Raw genomic sequence first — 21,922 nt, 5'->3', positions numbered from 1 at the left:
CTCCTAATGGTAGTCACAACTGCATGAGGGGCCTGAACCTCATCAATAAATGAGCCCAAGCATGAGAAAACAAGCAGAGCAATGATGGCTTCATCAGCGTTGCTTTTTATCTTAGGTGATTCTGCATTGAATAGTTACACATGCATGAAACAGTTAAACACAGCTTTGGTACATGGATGACACGACTTATCTGGAGCTTAATAAGTCTATGATATGGAGGCAAACACACGCGGTTATCTGTCCAAACATGAAAGCATGCTCAAGTTCTGCTCTGAACAGTTTCATTTCACAGTAAAAACATGACCCGTTACTTCTGTCTTCCAATCACTATGTAAGACATCAGAATATAAAACACATGGACGCCCCAGTAGCTCACCTGATAGAGGGCGTTCCACTTATTACAGCTGGGTCCTTAAGACAGCAGCCCTTTGCTGCATCTCTCCCTTGCTCCCTGCCTTTCCTGCCTCTCTACTGTCACTGTAAAATAAAGCAGAAATGCTGGAAAAATAATCTTTAATCTTTTCTTTTTCTTTTTTTTTTTTTAAAGGAACCATAGGCCTACAGTAATAGAAAAAGTCTGTATTAAACATTCCCTTTTCACTAAACACCAAAAGTCAGAACAGAATAAGGCTCATTTGCCTTCAGCATGATCAAACAACATCAAATCAGTACAGTCTAGACACACACACACAAACGATTTAAAGGGATTTCTTTACCTTTAGGCTCTTCTTAAACTCATATTTGTTGCATTGTAACATGAATAAACAGGTTTCTCAGTCAAAAGTGGCTTTAACAAGCAAGTTTTAAGAAACTAATGAAGACATAAAACTGTGGAAGCAAGAAAAGAAAGACTCTTACTTGCATGCAAAACAAAAACATACTTGACTGTGAATGGAGAAAATAACTCAAATTGGGTTTGTGCTGGAATGTTTGATTTGTACATAAAGTGAGAACAAAAAACATAAAGCTGACATCACTCCCATTTAAGTCCAGTCAGTTAACTCCATTCACAAATAAAAGTGATTTCAACCCCTCACATGGGAGCTGGCATTTAGAGGCAGGGCCCTATTTTCTCAATAATGTCAGTTAAAGACACTCAGAAAGTAGTGGAAGTTGGACATACGTGTGAGTGTAAAAGTGAAAGATATCTAGCTTCTACTCCTACTACAGATAAGATGAAGACTAAAATATTACATTTTCTGTGTGGTCCACAACTCCTCGGATTAGAGGGATTCATGTTGAGTAACCACGGCTTCAAGTTAAGCTTACAATTTTTCTTCCATTACAATTTCTTGTGGCTAACCCCCTCCATGCAGCCATGTGATGGGACAGAATGTGACAACTGGCTGCTAGTAGCTTCTCCTTTGCAGCAATGTTATCAGCAGCAGTCCACACTGGTTATTTGGTCCTTTAAGGGCAATACATGACACGACAAGAGGGGAACAAGAAAGAAATATGACAGATGATAAAAAAGATTTGACAAAGTTGCACAGAAAAGAGTTGAGGGGGGAAAAAGATCAGGAGAAACAAAACGAGCACAGAGGTAGAGAGGAAACTCTGAACATCACATCCGGCTACCACCAGTGGTCTTTTAACATTGTTTTTGCATTATTGCACTGTGACTGACACACACGACAATCTTAAAAACAAACCACACACACCTTTTTTCACATATACTAGGAGGAAGAGGAGATCGCCCCACTTGCTTTCCACTTTTAATCTGTCTTAGCCCTAGAGAATGAGATAGGAGAGGGGAGAGGCAGGAAAGAGCCCTCTCATCAAAAAGGGGGCTCGGGTGTGACTTTTCAGCCTGACATCGGTTCGCCTCAAATTAGATTTGCTGCGAGGCAGGGCAGCTTCAATCTCTGTTTGCTGGTTCAAACTGTAGATTTAAAGATTCGCCTGTTTCAGTAATTACACAACTCTGAGAACAAGTTTGTTGCATAGTGGAGCCACAGGTTAAAATGATGAGGAGAAATGATCCAACAGCAGAAAATGTGCAGCTTTGCTTACAAACCCTGTGTCTATAAACCTGGTGTCTTTAGGACCTCATCCAAACCCCATCCCTCTTTATCTCATCCTGACCAAAAGGGAAAGTAGAGGCCCCCGAGTCAGATGATGGGCTACAGTGACTTCAGAGCAGGACAGAGCAGGGCAGTGTTTCCTTGTAAGATTTGGTTCTGAAAATGAAAAGACCTGGATGCACTGAAAATATGTATTACATGTACACTATGTTAATGCAAGAGGGATGGAATCAGTGAGGATGCCCTCCAGCCCATATGGTCGTCTAACCTGATTAATAAGTACTGTAGTCCATCATCTGACTCCTAACAATAATCAGAGATCAGTTTTCCTTGTGGTCCACCGGGGCCATGAGCTGCTATGGTGACAGCAATAGCCTGATTCACAAATTTCACAATCAGTACCTGTGTTTGCAACAACAGCTACTTTGCATCACAATTAGATTACATTTCAAGTCACATTGTTTGCACTACGCACAGACAAATCGTATAATGTCCTTCTCTAGATCTGCAGCACCAGCCCAGCAGCTGAGATATTGTCTCCTCCACCTGCAGTTTGGTAAACCTCGGTGCACACCAGCACCGGAGCTACACAGATCTCGTAGTCGTCTTCATCCCAGCAGCTGACAGGCCTGGACTCCTGCAGAGGGATACGCTGGCTGCCCTCCCGCCGGCTAACGGAGAATGAATCATCCATGATGAGCCTCGCCTTGCTGGGGTCAATGTCATTAGAGCCACAGACATGGCGGTTAGCTGTGAGAGAGGCCTTGGCGGTGGCTGACATGGTGTTCTTCCACTGGGAGCCATGTGTCACGATCATGGCCTGAAAGGCCAGCGTGTGGACATGGAGGCGAGTCAGCGGCTTAAGTTTAGCGCTGCTTGCGTCACTCTCTGCGCTGGCATCCTTGTAGCGCTGGTTCAAAATGCGATAGACCTCCCTCATCTGGTCGAGGACAGTTGCTACACGAGGGTTTGGGTCAGACAACACTGTGATGTTGGAGCCTTTAAGTAGACTCAGCAGGTTAGGAAGCTCCTGTTCGTTCATCCCTAAAGAGTCCGACTGGAGAAACAGGATCAGGATGAGAGATTAAACTCAGGACCTGCCTTTAGCTCAACTCTGCTTCTTGGAGTAAACATGGAGTTCTATGGCAGCATATTAGCAGATCAGGTTTACAATACATTTTTAGTAGTAATGACTGTAGATGAAATGGGCCAGAATGATAACATTTACTACTAAATTACGTTACGTTTTCTTAATTTTGTTTACTACATCTGAGAAAAATGTGTCAATTTTCTAAAACAGCAAGACATTAAACAGACTAAGATAATCAACATGGTAAATATAGGAGGGCAAATACAGTTTCTGTTAAATCACAGACTGATTCATCCAATCTGACTAAGCAAATCCAGTTTCAAATGACCTGGTATTATTTCTCAGACATCTTGTATCTCTTAGCGACACTACCTCACTCAGTCGTCCTGCGGTTGCCATGTTTCACACTCCTTGTGTTTGTGTAATCGTTCATAGAAACATGTGTGTGTGAATGAATGTGCTGATTAATCAAATTGTTCAGGCATACGTACATTGGGGATGACATAGTGAAGAAGGTCTTGCATTATACTCTCCTCTACAAAACTGGCCATCTCAAAATGGACCCCAATCTGTGGAGATGACGAGGACAGGAGCTCGGAAAGGCGGGAGAGGAGAGCGTCCCGCTCGCCTGCATTGATGAAAGGAATAGACGGGAGAGGAAGAGAGGAGATTCAGAGAAAAGGTAGCCAGACAATAGGAAGTGAAGGAAACGGAGAGGACAGATGAGACAAAGTAGGGGAAAGGGGTGGAGACCAGGAAAGGTGGAGAAATGAAAGGTAAAGAATGGAAGGGAAGGGTGAGAGCAGAGATGAGGAGGAAGAATAGGGGATGGAGAAAGAGAAATAAGACACAGCTGAAGTGCTGTACAAACAGTCTGGTGCTGTGTGGTGGGTTCTTCATTATGACCTGTCTGCCAGTGTGATACTGACTCTCTACCGTTTTTCTCTCCTGCTTTCATCTTCTGTTGTCTTCAACAACCACCACAAATATTTTAAATGTATGCAAAGTTCAACCAAATTCAACACAACCTCTATGACAGACTTGACTGTGGCGACAGTAGTCGAACGTCAACATAACAAGATTATCATAGCACACTTTCACCTCACGTTTCAAGCACTCTTTTCTGTATCTGCATGAAACTCACAGTTTCATTAGGTTCCTTTTAGGGCCCAGGCCTTTCGACTGATATAGACCAGACTTGGGCCTATCACAGATATATACAGTAGGTATCAGTATATGTTTTCCAATATGTACCGATATGACAGCTTTTTGACAGAGCATACAATGCAGAAAACAACTCATTAAGTGATTTAGAAATGGTGTTCCTACATAGTTTGTCCAGTAGTGTGCTCCGACTCATGGCTGAGCAGACGATGGTCCGAACTGTCAGTCAGTGTCTTCACTTAAGTTACTAACTAGTTTGTGAAATATTCATTATATTCTCTAAAAACAGTATCAGTGTTGATGCAGCTCTAGTTCCTTTGAAGGCAAAGTGAAATGATCACTAATAATTAGATAGTTTGTATAACTGGATCAGAAGGTTAGCTTACCTAAATTCACCTTTTATTTCTGCAGACTCACACAGGGTTCAGTGAAAAGCTAATGATAACAACAAATGTTCACCACTATCCCATATCAATCGGGCCACACAAAGTGGCGGACACTACAGCTGGATGCTCCAAATGAAACAAATAAAATGTTGTCACCAGTTTCCTCGTACCTGACTGGAAGGGGAAGTTATCCATCATCTGCAGCCCACCCACCACCAGCAGATCTGGTTCAAAGTCTTTGAGTTTCTCAGCAAACTCTTCCATGGAGGCTAAGTAGGGGTTGTGGTCATCACTGTGGATGATATATCTACAAAACATAAAAACAGTCCGCCTCACACACTGCAGAGCCTTAAATGTACACATATGTACAGTACGTACCCACACAGAACACTTTAGCTTTATTACTCACAAAATTCATCAGATCCAGTCTACTGTGCATAACTGTGTCCCTGGCTTAACTACACTGGTACACAGTTCACCTTTTATGATCAACTAACATGTACCTGTTGGCTCTACGTGAGGTATAGCTCCCCCACCTCTCACCAGATGGATACTCCAGGATCAGATGAATGTCTGGCTCTTCTACCGTTTTACCTGCAACTGGAAAGACACAGGTGGGAGAACAGATGAAAAGGAGAGAGGGCAGAGGAAGAGGATAAAATAATAAAAAGAACAGATGGCTGTTAAAAAGGAAAGGTAGAGAGAACCTCATGGATGCGAGAAAATTATTGTGAAGTAAAAATGACAAGAAGGTGTGTGTGTGTGTGTACCAGTAATGTGCTCGGACAGAACATCAGCAAAATCGGGGCTGAAGCTTCCACCTAGCAACAGATCACAGCCTTCAACTGCCATGCGACCAGCCATTACCGGAGCATTGCCACCTACTGACCATCTGTTTCCTGGTAAGTCACGGGACGCTTCAACCAGCTCACTGAAGAGTGTATCATTTAGCATGAAACGCCTGCAAGACAAAGAAGAAAAAACAATCCTACAGCTCAACAACAAGAAGCTGAAAGGACCAACATCATCTGTTCCCAACTCCACACACACACACACACACACCTCTCTCTCTCTCTCACACACACACACTTTCTCTCTCTCCAACTAATTTCAAGAGGGATGGGTTTAGGCTTAGCACTTGGCAGATGTACCCAGTCATTTCTTCTGTTCTTTACACATATCACTTATCTCATTTTTTGGCTCAAGTGCTTCAGAATTATGGTCTCATCAAGTAATTACTTTCCCGTATTCCACAAGAAACCAGGCGAGAAAGAGGGAAGAGACATAACTGCTGAGCTGAAACAGGCATGGTCTCTGTGTCTGATTAAGATTTTTAACAAAACTTGTTATTGTTGTTCACGCTCTCTCTCTCTCACACATTCCCTTTGCCCTGTCTGTCCATGATAAAAGCCTGTTGCCTTTAGGTGTTACTTCCAGACAATGACCAAGCGCTCTCAGGCGCCACAGTGCCAACAGGAGCAGTCACCAGTAAATGAGACGACAGGGCAAACGAGTTCAACAGCATAGCGTAATTAATCAGCAGCAACAAAGTGGAAGAGCATGTGAGGGAGAGAGAATGAGTCAGGAGCACAGTAGCCTGAAGGGTGCAACAAAGAAATAGTTTCAAATTTGTTCGGGGCTGATCTAAAGCCTCACAAACTGTCCATCCACTTAACACCCCCCCCCCCCCCCCCTTATCCAGTCACACAGACGCACTTTGACACGCCTTATCTTTAAAGTGAAGCAGCCACAGCACGGAGAAAACATAGTCTTCTTGCACTATTTGTAAGAAAAGATGTTCCAGCACATATGTATTTAGATTATCATACAGTGACATTAGGATTAATTCCCTGAACTAGACCACAACTATTATTAGCTGTCTTATTCGCACACACAAAACTTACTCTGCAGCAGCTCCTGGTGCAAAGAAGTAGGCAAAGCTCTCAGCCAGCTGCACTTCATTTTCTATGTAGTTATGATGTAGGGGCTGGTCTGTGGGAGGGAGGCCAATCTTATTAAGCAATGCTACCCCGTCAACTATCAGGTCAACACAACCGCCAAAACCTGTGGATGAGGGAGAGGGGCAGAGACAATGAGAGATACATGTGACAAAAAACATGTGCAGAAGCAAGTGTGTGACTGAGATGGGGAAGAAAAAGGGTGGCGGGAAAAGGAGAAGGCTGTGGACAACACATTTTTTTCTAGATATGGCAGTCAAATAAAAGCCGTATGAGCAAAGAGAAAGATAATGCCAGTGTGCAGCTTTAGTAAACCCAACGGAGAGACTTCCACGCATCGTGCAGCTGCTGCGACTTTTGTCAGCCGCTGCGGCTGCTCAAATGACAATACTGACACGTCAATACAGTCTCAGCTGCTGGATCAAGCAGTCAGCGCAAAGCTTTCATTCACAAACTTTCTCTGACAAGTCTGAACAAAGGCCACCATGCTGTGCCACAGCCCACATATCCTGCATGTGTAGAAAATCTGTCAGCCAAACAGCAAGTTTGCTGTCGATCTCACATTTGAATCAGTTTGGAATATTTTACATAGTCTGACAATAGCCTGACATCAAACTGCATTGTTTCCACTTGCTTTTCACTGTATCTGCTTTTTTTTACCAGACAATTTGTAGTTAAAAGAAAAAATATCTCTGTATATTTGTTACCATAAGGTCAGCACCAGTGGCACTATTATTGTGGTTTTGTTGAAAAATCAGCGGGCCATACTGGTCAGTGTGTAGACCGATTTAACTTCAAGTCACCACCTGAATCATCAATGAACAACGATAATTAAGGATTAGATTAAACCATCTGTGAATATTATGAGACTAGGCTGACATGTGGTGTTATTGTGTCTAATTAGGAGTGGCGGCGGGCTGACTGCGTGGTTAAGCCTGTTGTTAACCTGGGTAAAGGTTGGACAGATAAAGTGATCACCAGCTGTGTGTTTGTATCGAAGTTCAAAAGATTTCGGGATGAGATTATGGCGGTAAAGACACCTTTGACCAGGGCCTGAAACTAATGTGTGTATTGGTTTTAACCAGGCTACCATCAATACTAATGACATGAGGTAGACATTAGTTTTTATGGTGAAGATCATCCATATTCTCAGCACTAATATTGGCACTGTCTAGCCCACATTTCCACGCACTTCTCCTCCCCAGTTCAAACACAGGAGGGCAGGCTGGGACTGGACTGAAGAGCCCCACAGCCCTGACAGTAGGACCTGAGTGTCTGTGGGTTGTGGGTGTGTGTGTCCTGCTGTATTGGGTCTCTGCTCAGAACAAACTGTTCCTGCTGCTCACACAAAATGCTGATCTGGACAGAGATCTGGTGTCTGCTCAGTAATGCTCACTCCTATGCATTGAGTTTGGCTGCAACACATTAGCCTAGATCAGACCTCCTTGTTCTAGTGCGGTCCGGCATTAGCTGAAAAACCACCATGACACACTAACCATTAGTGTAGCTAACTCTCCCTGTACATTTAATCATTTCTAATAACTGGCACAAGTTAGTTTTAGATTAAAGCCACGACATTAGCCAGTTGTGGTCATGGTCGTTATGCCACAAAGGGTTATTTAACAGTAAACTTTCTAACTGTCTGTTAACCATTAGCTCATTAAACTAAGCGTAACGTCAGTGTCTCTGTAGCAGTTTTCTAACTTCAATCCCAGTTATTACAGAAGCCCTTCTTTCAGACCTGATCGATAACTGACCAGGGTAGGTTAGCTAACGCCTGCTAGCTCTCACCACTCACCGACAGCCACTTTCGGTCTAACGACGTTGTTCATGCCGACTTTCCGCTCAGCCCGGAGCAGAGACGACAGGACGGTGTCCAGCCGGTCGTCCAGTCCGTCATTCTGCGGTGACCGGAACCACAAGGCCAAAACAACCACAAGCAGGGACACGACGGGCCCATATTTCATCCACGAAACCCTGCCTCCCCCCTCCATCGTTGGCTGGTTAGCCAGCTACGGTGTCTCAGACTGCCAGTACTGTGGAGGCACCTTCCGTGTTGCCAACTCCTCAGTAAGGAAAGGAGCTATTGGCTGTCCTAAAAGTCGCCAGATTACGTCATCAGCTAATTTGCATAATCGTTTATTTGCATGGAATTGTAATGGTCGCTGAAGGAGGGAGGAATAACGTCGTGGGAGACAAAAGGTGAGTAAAAAACACCGTAAATATGTTTAGAATTACAAATTAACTTTCTCCTGTTGATTCTTGGTTTGTTTGTTTTTTTAATTTTTGCCATTGAAATAGGCCATCACTTCTCAAAATAACTTCATGACTTAAATGCTTTGTCTAGACCCACATCACATAAATCAATTTTGTCCTGTATTGTTAAATGTCAGAATATCAAATTTAATCAAAAGACTTATGTGGGGTGGAATTGCTAGCTATACGTCTAACCCTCCTCCTTTATCCGGGCTTGGGACCAGCAAAGTGACCCAAAAGAGACACTTTGGCGGAGTTACTTAGGTTTTTTTTTTTTTAAGTTAGTTTTTTTGGTTTAGTTTTTGTTAAGTATGGTTTAAGTTCTAACCGTATGCTCCACTTAGGAGCCTACAACAAGTCACAGTAAAACATGAACATTTTTTGCCATAATTATAAAGAGACAATAGAAAAAACTGTCAATGGCAATGTGAGAAAATGATGGCAACTAGTCTGGCCCTAATTCAAGTCCATTGTTTAGTTTTTTCAGACCCCCCTCCACACACACACACACACACACACACACACACGCTGTGCTGGCTCACAGAAAGAGCAGGTCATCTCATTTTGGTCAAGGCTTTCTATGGCAGGTTCATCAACTGAGGGAGCGGACTTAAATGAGGAAGCAGCTGATGTGCCAAAAAGCTGCAAAACATCATCAGGCAGCTTGTGCTCATAGCAAGCCTCAGCAGACAACTTCAGACCATATCAGACATACAGCATGAAGGGTCTGCAACAACATTTGATTTCTAAGTTTGCTTTTTACCACACTCATCTGGCTGAATAATCTCTCGAGTTCAGCATTCGAGTGTGGCAAGGACAACACAGACACAGCAGCCATGGGAAGTTCCTGAAACTGGTTGATATCAGCTACATCCCTGAACTTCCAAATCTCACTCCAGAAGCCCACTGTGTTTTTTTGTTTCATTCCACTTACTAAGATGGATGGCACGCCATTGCTGGACAATCTTGTCCATCTCTGCAGGAGACCAAGGAGCTTGGCTATTTTTTTCTATTTCTCCCAGGCTCTTATTGTGCTTTAGAGTTTCCTCTACATTGAAAACTTGTTGCGTTGTGGGTTTGTTTTGTGTTTGGGAGTGTCCCGGTTAACTCGACGGGTACTGAGCAGAACTCTGGATTAAGGCCATTGATTCAAGACCAAACACTTCAGCCTCGGTAAACTGAGCCTTTTGCTTTGTGTAAAGCGAAGCACCGCTGACTAGGTTGGAGACTTTTCCTTACCATGATGAGTAAGCGTTTGTTTTGTTTTTGCTGACAAGCCGGAAGTGTTGATGCTTGGAGTATTCATATTCAAGAACACAGCAGATTCACATCCAGACTTTTATTCAATTCAAGAACAGTTATGTAACAATATTTTGATCAAGTCAAACAATTAAAAAAATCCATTTACTACTAAATTAAAAAAAAGTTACTCATTTCTGATACTCTGAAAACACTAACAGGCACCCATTACAAGCAGTACATTTTAACACTGAGTAGCATTTGTGACACTGACAAATGATGCCGATATAAAACGGCAATGAAAGCAGTGATCATTAAAAATAAAACAAACAGACCCCCTCTGCTGCTTTAAGCAGGGTCCTGTACTGACTTTCATTGCTCTAAATGGCCCACACTTTCCACCAGTGCAGAGTAAAATGTGACAACAGGGACAAATTCAGTTCTACGGTGACTTAACATCAAATCACCTGAGACTAAATGAAATGGACGTCTTAAGCCATTTTCCTCCAGTGCAACCTTATGATCGACTTTGCTTAAGAGGTGAAGGAACAAGACCTCGCAGCAACTCAGTCATAAAGTTAAAACAAAAGACCCACAACCACACACACACCTTAATTCAACAATGGTGATTGGTGCATAGGCACATAGTTTGTTATACTCCACTAATCCATTTAAAAAGGATGAAGGTTGCTTGAGATTGTCTGGGGTCAAAAGCCACATGCCAAGTGATCAGAGGGCTTCAGCTATATGGACTAAAAGCAGTTGGATGCAGTCAGAGCTCCAGAGTAGACAAGCAGAGTTTGTTACCCTCTAGTGATTATGGAATAGACAAACCTGCAAGAGGACAAAAAAAAAAGGTAAGATACAGACTTAAAGCCACATTTATACTCAAACTGTTGAGGATTTCACAGAGTCATAAGGGGAGCTACTGAGGTGGTACAATTTAGTCAATCTAGAGTAGAGCTGTTCAATTCCAGTGCTAAAGGGCCAGAGTTGTTTGTGTTCCTTGAGTAGGTCATAAGATTTGTTTGCCTCAGGTGGACATTGGACAGGTGAGGCTCATTAACAACCAGGGAGGAACAAATGGCTGCAGGGCTCAGGTACTCGAGGACTGGATCTGAACACCTCTGATTTAGAGCTGCGAGTCTTGCCATAATTACCAGGTCCATGCTTTCCACTCTGGTTTATGATGGCAGAGTTGTACTGTACAGGTCAATACTCATTACATGTCGTTTTGTCGTCTCACCTTAGAATTTATTTGGGAATCCCGGCGACAATCTCAGATTCCATACCACAATGATCTGATCCACGCAGGAATTTAAAGAATCCTGGAGACCAAACACACATAGCAAACAAAGATTAGCTTGGTCCTGGCACCAACAATTCCATGTTTGTAACTATAACACATCTTTAAATGTGCGCATTTGTGTTCCATTCAAAATGGCTACTTGCATTATACAGTTCAAGAAGTTTTACACACCAATGCATGATAGAATGGCTGATTTGCTTGTATTTAACCTGCTGCAGAAAAGTCTTCATGTTAAATTTAAAGTACCATAATGCAAAATGTATCAGCTGAAACGTACCTGAACTCATTTTGAATAACATTCCCATTTACGCCATTTTAATGTGACAGCCTGTATAAATTTAGCATGTGTCAAAGTCCTGAAGTGTTTCTAATATTCCCATCATGCATGTAAACAGGAGAGCTAAAGTATATAAGAGTAAATAGCGTGTTAACTTTGTTGGGTAAAATGTGTCTCTGCTCACCGTTTTCACCCCAGTCAGTGTTCCAGGAGTTGGCACAGAGCCAGTAGGGAGACCCGTCCTCCTCGCCCCAGCCCAGGATCTTGATGGCGTGGCCGCCCACAGCAGACCCTGACACGTGCTGGTACACGCCTGAGACGAGAAACAAGAGGGAAAATATTCTACAGCGTTGCTATGAAAAATCCACACGGCATTTACTCTGTGCTCAAAAGATTAATTACTCAGCACCACCTTTGTATGTTCTACACGTGTCTGTTAAATGGTGCATGTGCTCTTACCAGACTTGTACAGCAGAAAGTCTTCGTAGACAGTAAAGGCTCCCTCTACTGGGCCATTCTTGTATATCTCATACTGAATCTGCTCCTCATCCGACAGCACGGAGTAAGACGTTTTACCTGCAACACACTTTGAGTTAGGATCCAGTGCTGTGTGTGTGTGTGTGTATTAGATTCATCTCTGGACATAAACATGTGCCATAAGCAGCTGTGGTACATACAAGTGTGATTAATGGGGTTATGACATGAATGATGCACAGACAGTTTGGCTGAGTTTCATTAGCTATTGAACAGGCCCTTGTTGACTTCCCCTCAGTGTTTGCCCACATCATTAGCCTCATTCCATTTCACTAAAGAACTGAAGTCACCTGGGTGAGATGGACCCTTGGGAAGCCGAGGGAGTAAGTGAACAACAACGGTCACTCCAGAAGTGAATCTCAGCAGTTCTGCATTTGGTGCATCCTTATTGGATACTTATGGATTCATGTGTACAATGGCATGTGCGTTCCATTTAAATGCCCCCTGCTCCACCTAATGAAACACAGCCGCTGTCCTCAGATCTGTTTCTTCTGCCTTCCTTACCAAAGTGCTTGTCCTCGCTGTAGCTTGGTGTATATCCAGATTCACACATGGAGACACACTGGGGCGTGTCTCCACCCTCCCCGGTGCAGGGGGGTCTGCTGCCATTCACATGGTGCTCACAGGGGGCAATGGTGTAGGGACGGCAGCCTGTAGATAAAGACGGTGTCAGAACGGTCGACACCACACACACACCTGTAGGAGTCTCTTGTACACAAAACTCACCAATGTGGGAGTCATAGAGGCCTCCAGAGACCAGCCCCTCTTTAGTCCAGAAGTCCCAGGCAGCTGAAGGGTAGCCACCATTACATCTAAGAAAAAAAAAGTTCAGTTATCCCACCTTTACTGTCGACCAAGCCATCCCTGCCTCAATGCCAAATGCCCACACTTAATGGGATCATTCACTGGTGAATGTACTACTATAATACTACGCATTCTTTCCTCCCATTAAATGTCAGTAGTTTAAGTTTCAAACGGTATGTTTTGCCATTGTGCTCTGGATTATGGAGAGATTTGTCTCATAACTATTAACGGGGGTCAAATTGTGTCTTGTAAGTTGCCGTTTGAATGAATGCATTTTTACAAATCATTGCACATGTTTATAATACGCATCTAAATGTTTCCAATTTTATAAAACAAGTCGACTCCTATTAGCATTGATGCCTATGAGACAAATCTCTCTACATACTGGATGATGGTCCATATACAGTAGGCAAATCTGTGGGGGAATATGAAGCATTGCTGCGTCTCACCCCATGCCACAGCTGTCACAGCAGGTCAGCAGATCCTCTGAGGAGATCTCCACGCTGACCTTTGCGTTGCTGTGGATACATGTACGGTCGGAGATGGCCTCTGCGGCGCCAAATGCCTGTGAGCAGAAGAAACAAGACATGTCAGACACAGGAGTGCAATTTGGGGGGGGACACTTTTTCTGAAGATCTTAGGACAGAAGGTGTCGTCTGTTGTTCAGATTTCAGAGTCCTTCAAAGCACATGTGAGCTGACCTAAGAGGTGAACGCAGAATCTTGCCGTGGGTGCACAAGTGATCAATTGAAAAGAATCACATCATAAAATCAAAATTTCCAAGAGGATTTCTTCAACAAATATTAATCCCAGTTAAATATGGCCACATCTTTTGAGCAGTGAGTTTGTCCCTCACCCAGCAGGAGCCACAGGAGCCCTGGTCTCTGATCTCCTTCAGAGTGGGACAGTCAGGCCACTGCTCTCTGGAGTCAAAGTGTTCAGGCAGCTTCAGGTCTCCAGCATACTGGACCCTGCAGAGGAAAACAAGTGGCACAGTCAATTAATACTACGTGCCAACTTACAACTACAATGACAGCAGACTTGATCTACTTTTTCTTCATTAGCAGGCGGGATGGAGAGTCCAACTGGGACACTGAAACCACTGCTTTTGCAAGTACATACAAGTGGACACTGTATGTACTTGCAGTATAAGTGAGACTTACATGACGGGCAGTTTAGGTCCTTTCAGCATCGTTCCACAGAGTTTCTGGACATAACTGTAGTCGACATTCTGGAAGTTGTGAGCAGCCTGCAGGAAGAGGACGATTTACAGAGTTCGTACAGATTTAAGAGCTTTTCCAAACACTTTCAAAGCACCTAAACCAAAAAATTCCAGATCGTTACTATACATGCAACTGCAAAACAGAACATTTACAGAATTTCTTCAAACCAACAGCAATCAATGTATAATGTCACTTTGTTCATTTTACCAGCTGTTCAACTTTGGAAATTAACAAGCATTAAATAATCATGGTAAAAAAAAAGTAAGTAATGAGGGGACTTCGCCAGCTATGAATGACTGGCAAGTGCTGGCTTGTTCATCTCATACAGGTCTGTGTCCTTTCTGCAGGTAGTGCAGTACGTCTTCCTTTCTGTGGCCCCTCCCTGAAGGCATTTCATGTTTTTTGTTGCCAGCCAGTTGTCTTTAAAAATCACAGCTTGGCATTTTGATAAAGCTACCATCAACGTGCATGAACACACAATGGCCAAAGGTCAGAGGATGAGCACGCAGTCTGAGCGCAGATGGTCACCCTCGTGACGCTGGTATTAAACTGGAGTGGTTCAAATTTCCAAAATGTTGAATTTAATTTCAAAGAGACTTTATACAAAGCCTGGATTTAGCTGAATATACCATAAAACTTCAAAGGTAAGACCCCCCCAAAAAACACAACTCACCTTCCAGGTAGTGTTGGCCTTATTGATGTAGTTGACCATCTCGTGGGACAGTGGTTGGAGACGGGGTCTGGCCAGGCTCACCGACAAGCTGGCAGCCAGCAACATCAAGGCTGCACGCCACATTTTGACTTAAAAAAAATAAAGCACAAGATTACACAAGTTTGTTATTATCATTATGAATCATACCTGAGCTATGGTCATTTCATTGCATAAATTCCAGTTCACTCACTAAACATTTCCATAACTACTCACTCTAATACACTTCTGAGGCTAGGCTGAGGAAAAAAAAAAAAAAACAAAAAAAAAACCACAAAACAAAAAAAAGTGTCACGTCTGACTAGACATCACACTGGTTGCATCTACAAGTGGGTCACAGAGTAGGGAAAACCTCTTCTGTTCAGTCATGCTAGTCAGAGAGCTTTCCAGTGGTTAAACACTGCATCAGCAGGCACACAAACAGCCCAGTGAGCTCAACCAATTCCTTAGGTTTAAATATACAAGCACACATGAGAAATAGACCTTAGACTTTAAACACGCAGTGTATTTGCATTTTTAGTTCCCACTTAAAATACAACTAATGGACCTATAGTTCCTCCTGCTACAGAAAATGTCATCCAAAATGCAACTATATTAATAGTCCAGTGTACATGAGACTACATTATCAGGAGGGGAAGTGCACTGCTGAGCATTAGGCCCCATTAGAGATCATAATGTAGACAGTGTGCTCTTTTAGTAGTGGGTGAACCAACATGTAGATGCAAACCCTAATAAAGACAACAGATTAGTTAGCCAATCTTAAGGTGCGAGCAGCAGCGACGAACAGGCCTGTGACAGAAAGAGACAACGGAGACTTTTTTGCTAAACACAAAGAGAATATATCCATTTTATCAAATGGTGTTCCAAGCTAGATTAGCAGACACCAACTTTAAAAATCAGTCCAGTAAAACAATTTCATGTGGACTTGCACATAACTCAGCGCACCTGTTCAGGAGTGCCTTCTGCTGCTGTTACAGAAAAAGAATCCAAAGCAAACCGCTTAAGTCTGAGAGACACGAGATGCGATTTCCAGAGAAACTGGTTTGGTGTCACATGACTGAGGCCAATGTGAGACATCATGAGAATAAAAGTACAAAGTAAAAATAGTAAATTCCCCTTTACAGAATGACATCTGTTCCCTGCACCACTCCTCTTACTCCATTTCTTCAAATCTAAACCAGATTCTTGCAAGTGTTCACCTTCTTCAATACCATAAGCAAGTGTTACAATATATCATATTGTGTCCAATTTAAGAAAAATGGGCAGTAAGCACTTGGCTGGGCATTGGAAGTGTATTTTAACCACTAGGTTATGTTTACAGGTTGATATAGACAGATTAACATGCCCTGGAGCTGTTGTGGGTGAATCACTTAATGCTACACAAAACATAGAAAGTTTAAAAATCACATTTGTACCACAAAATTTGTTCAGTTTTTAGAGAAGTGGTTGAACCACACACACACACACTAGAAACAACGATTTGAATGAGATTTGGAGAAGTGAAGCAGCAGTCTGCTGACCTGCACCGCTCCACTATCTGCCCTAAAGGAATCAATTTCATGTCAATTACTGTGAACACACCACTCAGAGCGAGACTCACCGGCTCGCCCAGATCAAGCTGCTGAGTCATAGCGGTGGGCTGTGAGGAAGACCTCAGCTCAGTTAAAGAGCAGCCAAAGGCTAAGGGGCTGCGAAAGTTTTCCCGCGTGGGAGGTGTCAGAAGACGACAGAAATGGCTGAGTCAGTTCCACAACAACTCCTTTACAAGTAGAACCACTGATCTTCACAATCAGTCAGGTGGAGCTCAGCTGGAGGAGCAGCTTGTTCCTTCAAAAACACTGATCATCTTTTTATGTGCTCGGCGTTTCAGACATCTTTAGATAATTCTGAGAGGTTCCTTCTCATATTATACAATTCCTCTCCTCCAGCACAAAGACCAGAGTCAAGTTTACCCACCTGTATGTTCCTAAAGTAACACACACACTTACATCCATGTCCTGGAGATTTATTCTGACCTCTGACCCAAATAAATTAATACTACTAAAGACCAACAAGACTTCATACCGTCTGTCTGTCTGTCTGTCTGTGTGTAATACTGCAATATAAATCTGCCAGATAAAACTAATTTCCTCATTCTTTGGCCTGGTTTACGCAACAGTTTTTTTTTCCATTGATAGAAGCATATCTGGACTGGAAATTATGTTGTAATCAAGTTTATGGTCATTTGGTACAAAGACCAATCAATTCCAAACCCACTTCTTTGTCCAGCTACAGCAGAGGACAGCTCCCATGACACATCATTTCACTTTCCATTTCCTTGTTGTTTCAATGTTCGGCATCATGTTTCAGTCTCGTTTTAGCTCAAGTTCTTTCCTGTCTTTGAGAGAGAGGCAGCCTGCAGCAGCAGGTCTGGGATCCTCTCCGTCATTAGCGTTAGTTACTCACACGTGTGTTTGATAAATCAGCTCTACCTGCTCTCAGACGCTTGTCTCCTCACAAACATCTGACCGTGGAGCCAAAAATAGGTCACAAACAACCACCACTGAGCCAGAAGGAGGAGTTGAGCTACTCTTTGGACCAAAGAGGTCAACATGAGTCCAAATATGGCCTGAACATAATGTTATCTGTGTTAGTTTATGTAGCTTAAAGTAACACACTTAGCTAGCTTAACTGCTAACTCACCGTGTAACTAATGTGGAGCGTTAAAGACCGTCTGATAACATGTTGAGGACAAAACCACACAAATAAGTCATTTACCCACAGTGTCAGCTGCTGGTGTGAAAATGTCCAGTTCCAGGTGCCCTCTGTCTGTCTGTCTGCCCTGCCAGCCCACAGACTGATAAAGCTGTGTGTTTGATACACGGTCCTCCCCCCCCAATTTATTCATGGAGCCACGTGAGCCGATCACATGGGCTCAGCTCATGTGATCGAAAGTCAGCAGCACGCTTTTGCCTTTTTTGTCCTGGTCTGTGAGTGTTCTGGTCTGTAAAACCAGTGATGTGTTCTCACAGACAAACAGTGATTTTAAATATGGATCCAAAAGGTAAAAAAACACTTTTCGTCAAGGGGGTTTGGTGCAGCATGAACTGCACTACTTCTACCTAACCGCGAGGTGGTGCTCAAACCCAGCCTCTCTCACAACCACTGTTCATCTCATTTTACTTTTGTTCTGTTATATCACATATTTTATATATTTTTTAATGCTATAATAGTTTTAATCTATGTTTTTATTATCATAATTGAAATGGATTTTTGCTACAATTGCTACTGTTTTGCTGCTTCGCCTATTATGTCATGATAATCAGGAAAGATGGTAGCAGCGCAGACGTACTAAAATCAAAATGTACTTAAAGCATCAAAAGTTAAAAGTTATTGTTCTGCGTATTATATATTATTTTCACATTACAAGATCATTAATACTGATTAATCAACATGCAAGTCAATGGAGCTAGTTTTGAATACCTTATGCAGTTATGTTTCTACTTAAGTCCAGAGGCAGATGAGGGGTCAGGCCCCTCCAAAGGTTAACAAGATAAATCTGAAGGGTTGTGAGATGATTAAGAAGAAATAACAAAGACCTGCTTGCATGGACTTCTATTAAAATGTTGGTGTTTTCTGTAACCTTTTAGTAAAATATTAGATAATTTGGTGTTGTTGAGGTCCAAACTGTTATTTAAATGAAAGTATCTAAAAAGTTTAGGCGTGAAAAATCCCATAAAAAATTCTGAAACATTAGACCACTCATTGGTTTCACTGGTCTGCAACAAACAAAGTTATAAACTGATCATATTTTGCTTGCTAGCCATCTAATAAACTTAAATTGGATTAAAGGCACAATATCTCCCTCTGAAATGCAGTTGAGTAGAGGTACAAAACCAAATATATCTGAGAATAAAATGGAAATTATCAGAATTGTACTTAACAACAGTACTCGACTAAAAGTACTTAGTTACTTTCTCCCACTGATCACAACAAGTCTGAAGTGAAAGTGCTGCAAACAAATTTAGTTGTTGTTTTAAAGGCCTATAGCACAATATTCATATATGTATCAAAGTTTGAGTGCACATTGTCATGGACTGATTGTAGACAGTAAGCACCAAGCACAGACACAGACAGGGTCCCCCTCTTTTTCCTACCTGCTAACACGATCAGGACATCCCCACTTTCCAGTGAGAAGTGACTGTTTATTTCAGTGAACTTTGTAAAGCACTATGAGACACTCTGTTGTGATATTGGGCTATACAAATAAAATTGAATTGAAATTGAATTGAATTGAAGTGATGAGCTAAGGGGACTCCTTGGGCCTCTGGGTCGGAGCCCAGTTTAGTAATAATAATCCATGACAATAGTGAAAATCTAGGAGAAATCTGCACATCTATCGCTCATTCTCTTAGAGATCATTGATGCCTTTCAATTAGCCTGAGAATGTCAGTTCTGAACAATAACAGAAGGCTTTTGACAGTGTGAAGTGTTCCTTGTCTGTCTCTGGCCTGTACTGTCTGCACATACCTCAACACAACTCAAGTCCAAAGGTCACTTGTTATTTATCTTGTAATGGTGTCCATTTCCCATTAGAAATAAAGACAATTAATGGCTTCTGACATAAAGTTGAACAAGTGAACAGACCAGTTAGCCTTCAGTCTGGTGTGGATAGATAGATGTGTAGTGATTCTGTTAAAAGGATACTGAGGAACATTTCTGATCTTTTCAGTTATCTGTGACTTCTATTTCTAATTTTGTTCATTTGAGACATTGCATGTGTCATAACTGATGGTGACAGCAAGTTTTTTTGTTTTCACGCTGCATCGTGCTGTGGATCACTGATCAGAGAGAACATGCTGATCGTCATGCTGCTTTCTCTTCCTTTTATTAGTCCGTCATCTGACTGTCAAAATGATGAGAGGGGAAAAATACTGTTGGCACAGCACACAAACTTTAATCATTATTTTACCAACAAGTTGTGCAAGAGCTGAGTCTCATTATTATCTACAATGTGTGGGTGACTTTCTTCTTTCAGTTCAATTAAACTACTATTTAATGCAATAAAGTTGAATAAAACGTAGCAACAGTCTGGTTTAATTACAACTTTGCTGCTTTGCATATTTTTTTTTATAAATATAAGCATGACCAGTTACACATATAGCTTTAAAGGGTAAAGCCCTTTATATTGTTTTTGGCTTTGTAATGAACAGTATTTTTTCTTTCTTCTTTTATTTACCGTGGGCGTATTTGTTAACCTGGTGAGCTGCACTGTTTTTATTGCAAGGATAAATAAAGTTGCACTGAATTGAATTAAAGCACAATATCAACTAAAATATCAACCTTAAATTGATTTCTGCTTTATTACCTCATCTCGTAGTCCTGTGTCAAACTCAAGTTAATCCTAAGTGACCTTTATCATTTCTACATGGTCCAAAATCCTTATTCACACTAATGAGTCGTGTTTAATAACAGCACTGCACAGCAAACGTGGAGCCATGTAGCGTAGAAATACTGTACACACTGTACTGAGGAGTTGGAGGAATGGTGGATAATACGCTGGCCACTTTAGCAGGTTAATCCAGGCCTGTGATGGTGTAAACAGAACGGTATGTTCACAGCAGCACTGGACTAGAGCTGACGCTGCTGTAGTACTGTGACTACACTCAGTTTATGATGGATTCATTACTGTATATAGAAAAATATTGAAACGTGACTGATGGTGATTTGATCAATAATCATCCATACAACACATCACTCTGAGCTTTGATCATGACTAATGGCTTTATTTTGTCACATCAATAGCACAGTTAATGACTCACTACCACCAACCACAGCTGCTCTGTGGAAATCCTTGCAGAGATGAGGTGACGCATGTTGATAAATGGAGGCCGTCCAGCGACTAAGTGATGTTACACTCAATCAGCAAACTACTCCCAGTCTGTCCATGAAACAATTTATACGTGAAACTTCAGCACGAAACCTTAAAACACTGCACCGTGGCTGTCAACACATTTCATAACAGTAAATGTGAAAAAATAGAAAAGAACATTTAAAAAATACAAAAAGAGTCAAATTAGAAACACAAGCAAAGGTTATACACATCAGGTACACTAAGCAAAGCACATAGTTCTGAGATAAAGCAGCACACTCACAGCTGAAGCTGTCTCTCTGCAAGGCAAAGCGCTGATTCATGATGAGTAAGCCAAGGCATCTCTGCAGTGGAAAGCGTGTGCGTGGATATTTTTTCATTAGTGCACTAACATACATTTCATTAGCTAGCTTATTGCTTTTACATACATTCTAGCATGTGTCTTAACTCGTGTAATGTGTGCAGTTACAGTAAGAGCTTTCTTTCTCTAAAGGAATAAATACAATTCTGTGGATTCCCGTATGAATGAGTATCATGCAGTGACTCCTTTATCAGCAGCTATATGGAGATCAGTTTGACACAAAAGCATGTTTTCTTCTGCATTTTGCACCATAAACCCTCATTTATGTTCTCAAAATGCAGCATGTTTTGTCACCTAACATGAGCAGCACAACCATTTAACTGCCTATCACAGATACAGACCATACTTCATGGTTATTATACTTGTCTAGAGTAAAGAAAGTAAAATAATATAGCATACTTGAAGAAAAACAGAGAAACAGAGGACAAATAAACATGGAAGACTGATACACAATCTATGATTACAATCAGATTTCTCATATTGAAATAAATAATATTCTCAACATAACAGAATACTGACATTGACCAAACTTGATGCTTATAGCAACATATCATAATTTCCAGGATTTACCTCGATGCAGTTTCTCTCCTCCTCATAGCTATGTTTACAAAATGTTTAATACTGTCAAACAAAGGCTCAGAGTGTTTTCAGTCACACAGTGAGCAATGACACTTTCTCACCGTGACAACTTAAAGATAATAAAATGTTCACAGAGGTAGGAGGTTCAACTAACAGAT

The 21,922-nt window shown here is 41.9% G+C and overlaps 2 protein-coding genes across 3 annotated transcripts in view; both read right to left on the bottom strand.

Moving 5' to 3' along the window:
* Positions 1–91: 91 nt before the first annotated feature.
* Positions 92–8,639, bottom strand: adpgk2 (ADP-dependent glucokinase 2). Its single transcript, XM_070829281.1, has 7 exons — positions 8,421–8,639; positions 6,569–6,728; positions 5,435–5,625; positions 5,168–5,264; positions 4,835–4,971; positions 3,606–3,742; positions 92–3,081 (listed from the first exon to the last, which is right to left on the bottom strand). The coding sequence occupies exons 1-7, from the start codon at positions 8,614–8,616 to the stop codon at positions 2,524–2,526; spliced, it is 1,476 nt and encodes a 491-aa protein (XP_070685382.1). The 5' UTR covers positions 8,617–8,639; the 3' UTR covers positions 92–2,523.
* A 1,563-nt stretch (positions 8,640–10,202) lies between these two features.
* The window catches only part of ctsba (cathepsin Ba), a 65,227-nt gene continuing 53,507 nt past the window's right edge, over positions 10,203–21,922 (bottom strand). The window contains exons 2-12 of one of the 2 annotated variants that reach the window (XM_070829465.1): positions 17,735–17,792; positions 14,938–15,065; positions 14,205–14,290; positions 13,898–14,012; positions 13,491–13,606; positions 12,964–13,049; positions 12,742–12,888; positions 12,163–12,279; positions 11,888–12,016; positions 11,364–11,445; positions 10,203–10,951 (exon numbers count right to left, since the gene is read on the bottom strand). In XM_070829465.1, coding sequence (XP_070685566.1) covers positions 11,372–11,445; positions 11,888–12,016; positions 12,163–12,279; positions 12,742–12,888; positions 12,964–13,049; positions 13,491–13,606; positions 13,898–14,012; positions 14,205–14,290; positions 14,938–15,060 — 993 coding nt within the window. In that variant the 5' untranslated portion in view covers positions 15,061–15,065; positions 17,735–17,792 and the 3' untranslated portion in view covers positions 10,203–10,951; positions 11,364–11,371. Of the gene's footprint in view, positions 10,952–11,363; positions 11,446–11,887; positions 12,017–12,162; positions 12,280–12,741; positions 12,889–12,963; positions 13,050–13,490; positions 13,607–13,897; positions 14,013–14,204; positions 14,291–14,937; positions 15,066–17,730; positions 17,793–21,922 lie in introns of those variants that run through there. The other variant, XM_070829389.1, reaches the window with a different exon arrangement.

Source organism: Pempheris klunzingeri, chromosome 1, assembly GCF_042242105.1.
Source record: "Pempheris klunzingeri isolate RE-2024b chromosome 1, fPemKlu1.hap1, whole genome shotgun sequence".
Lineage (NCBI taxonomy): Eukaryota > Metazoa > Chordata > Actinopteri > Acropomatiformes > Pempheridae > Pempheris > Pempheris klunzingeri.
Note: the sequence above shows the minus strand (reverse complement) of the source record. Positions and strands in the feature narration are given on the sequence as shown.

Coding starts and splice junctions, on each gene's coding strand:
- adpgk2 (XM_070829281.1), bottom strand. CDS start 8,616: ATGGAGGGGGGAGGCAGGGTTTCGTGGATGAAATATGGGCCCGTCGTG. Junction 6,729..8,420: donor TAGACCGAAAGTGGCTGTCG/GTGAGTGGTGAG, acceptor CCTCATCCACAG/GTTTTGGCGGTTGTGTTGAC. Junction 5,626..6,568: donor GCACCAGGAGCTGCTGCAGA/GTAAGTTTTGTG, acceptor TTTGTCTTGCAG/GCGTTTCATGCTAAATGATA.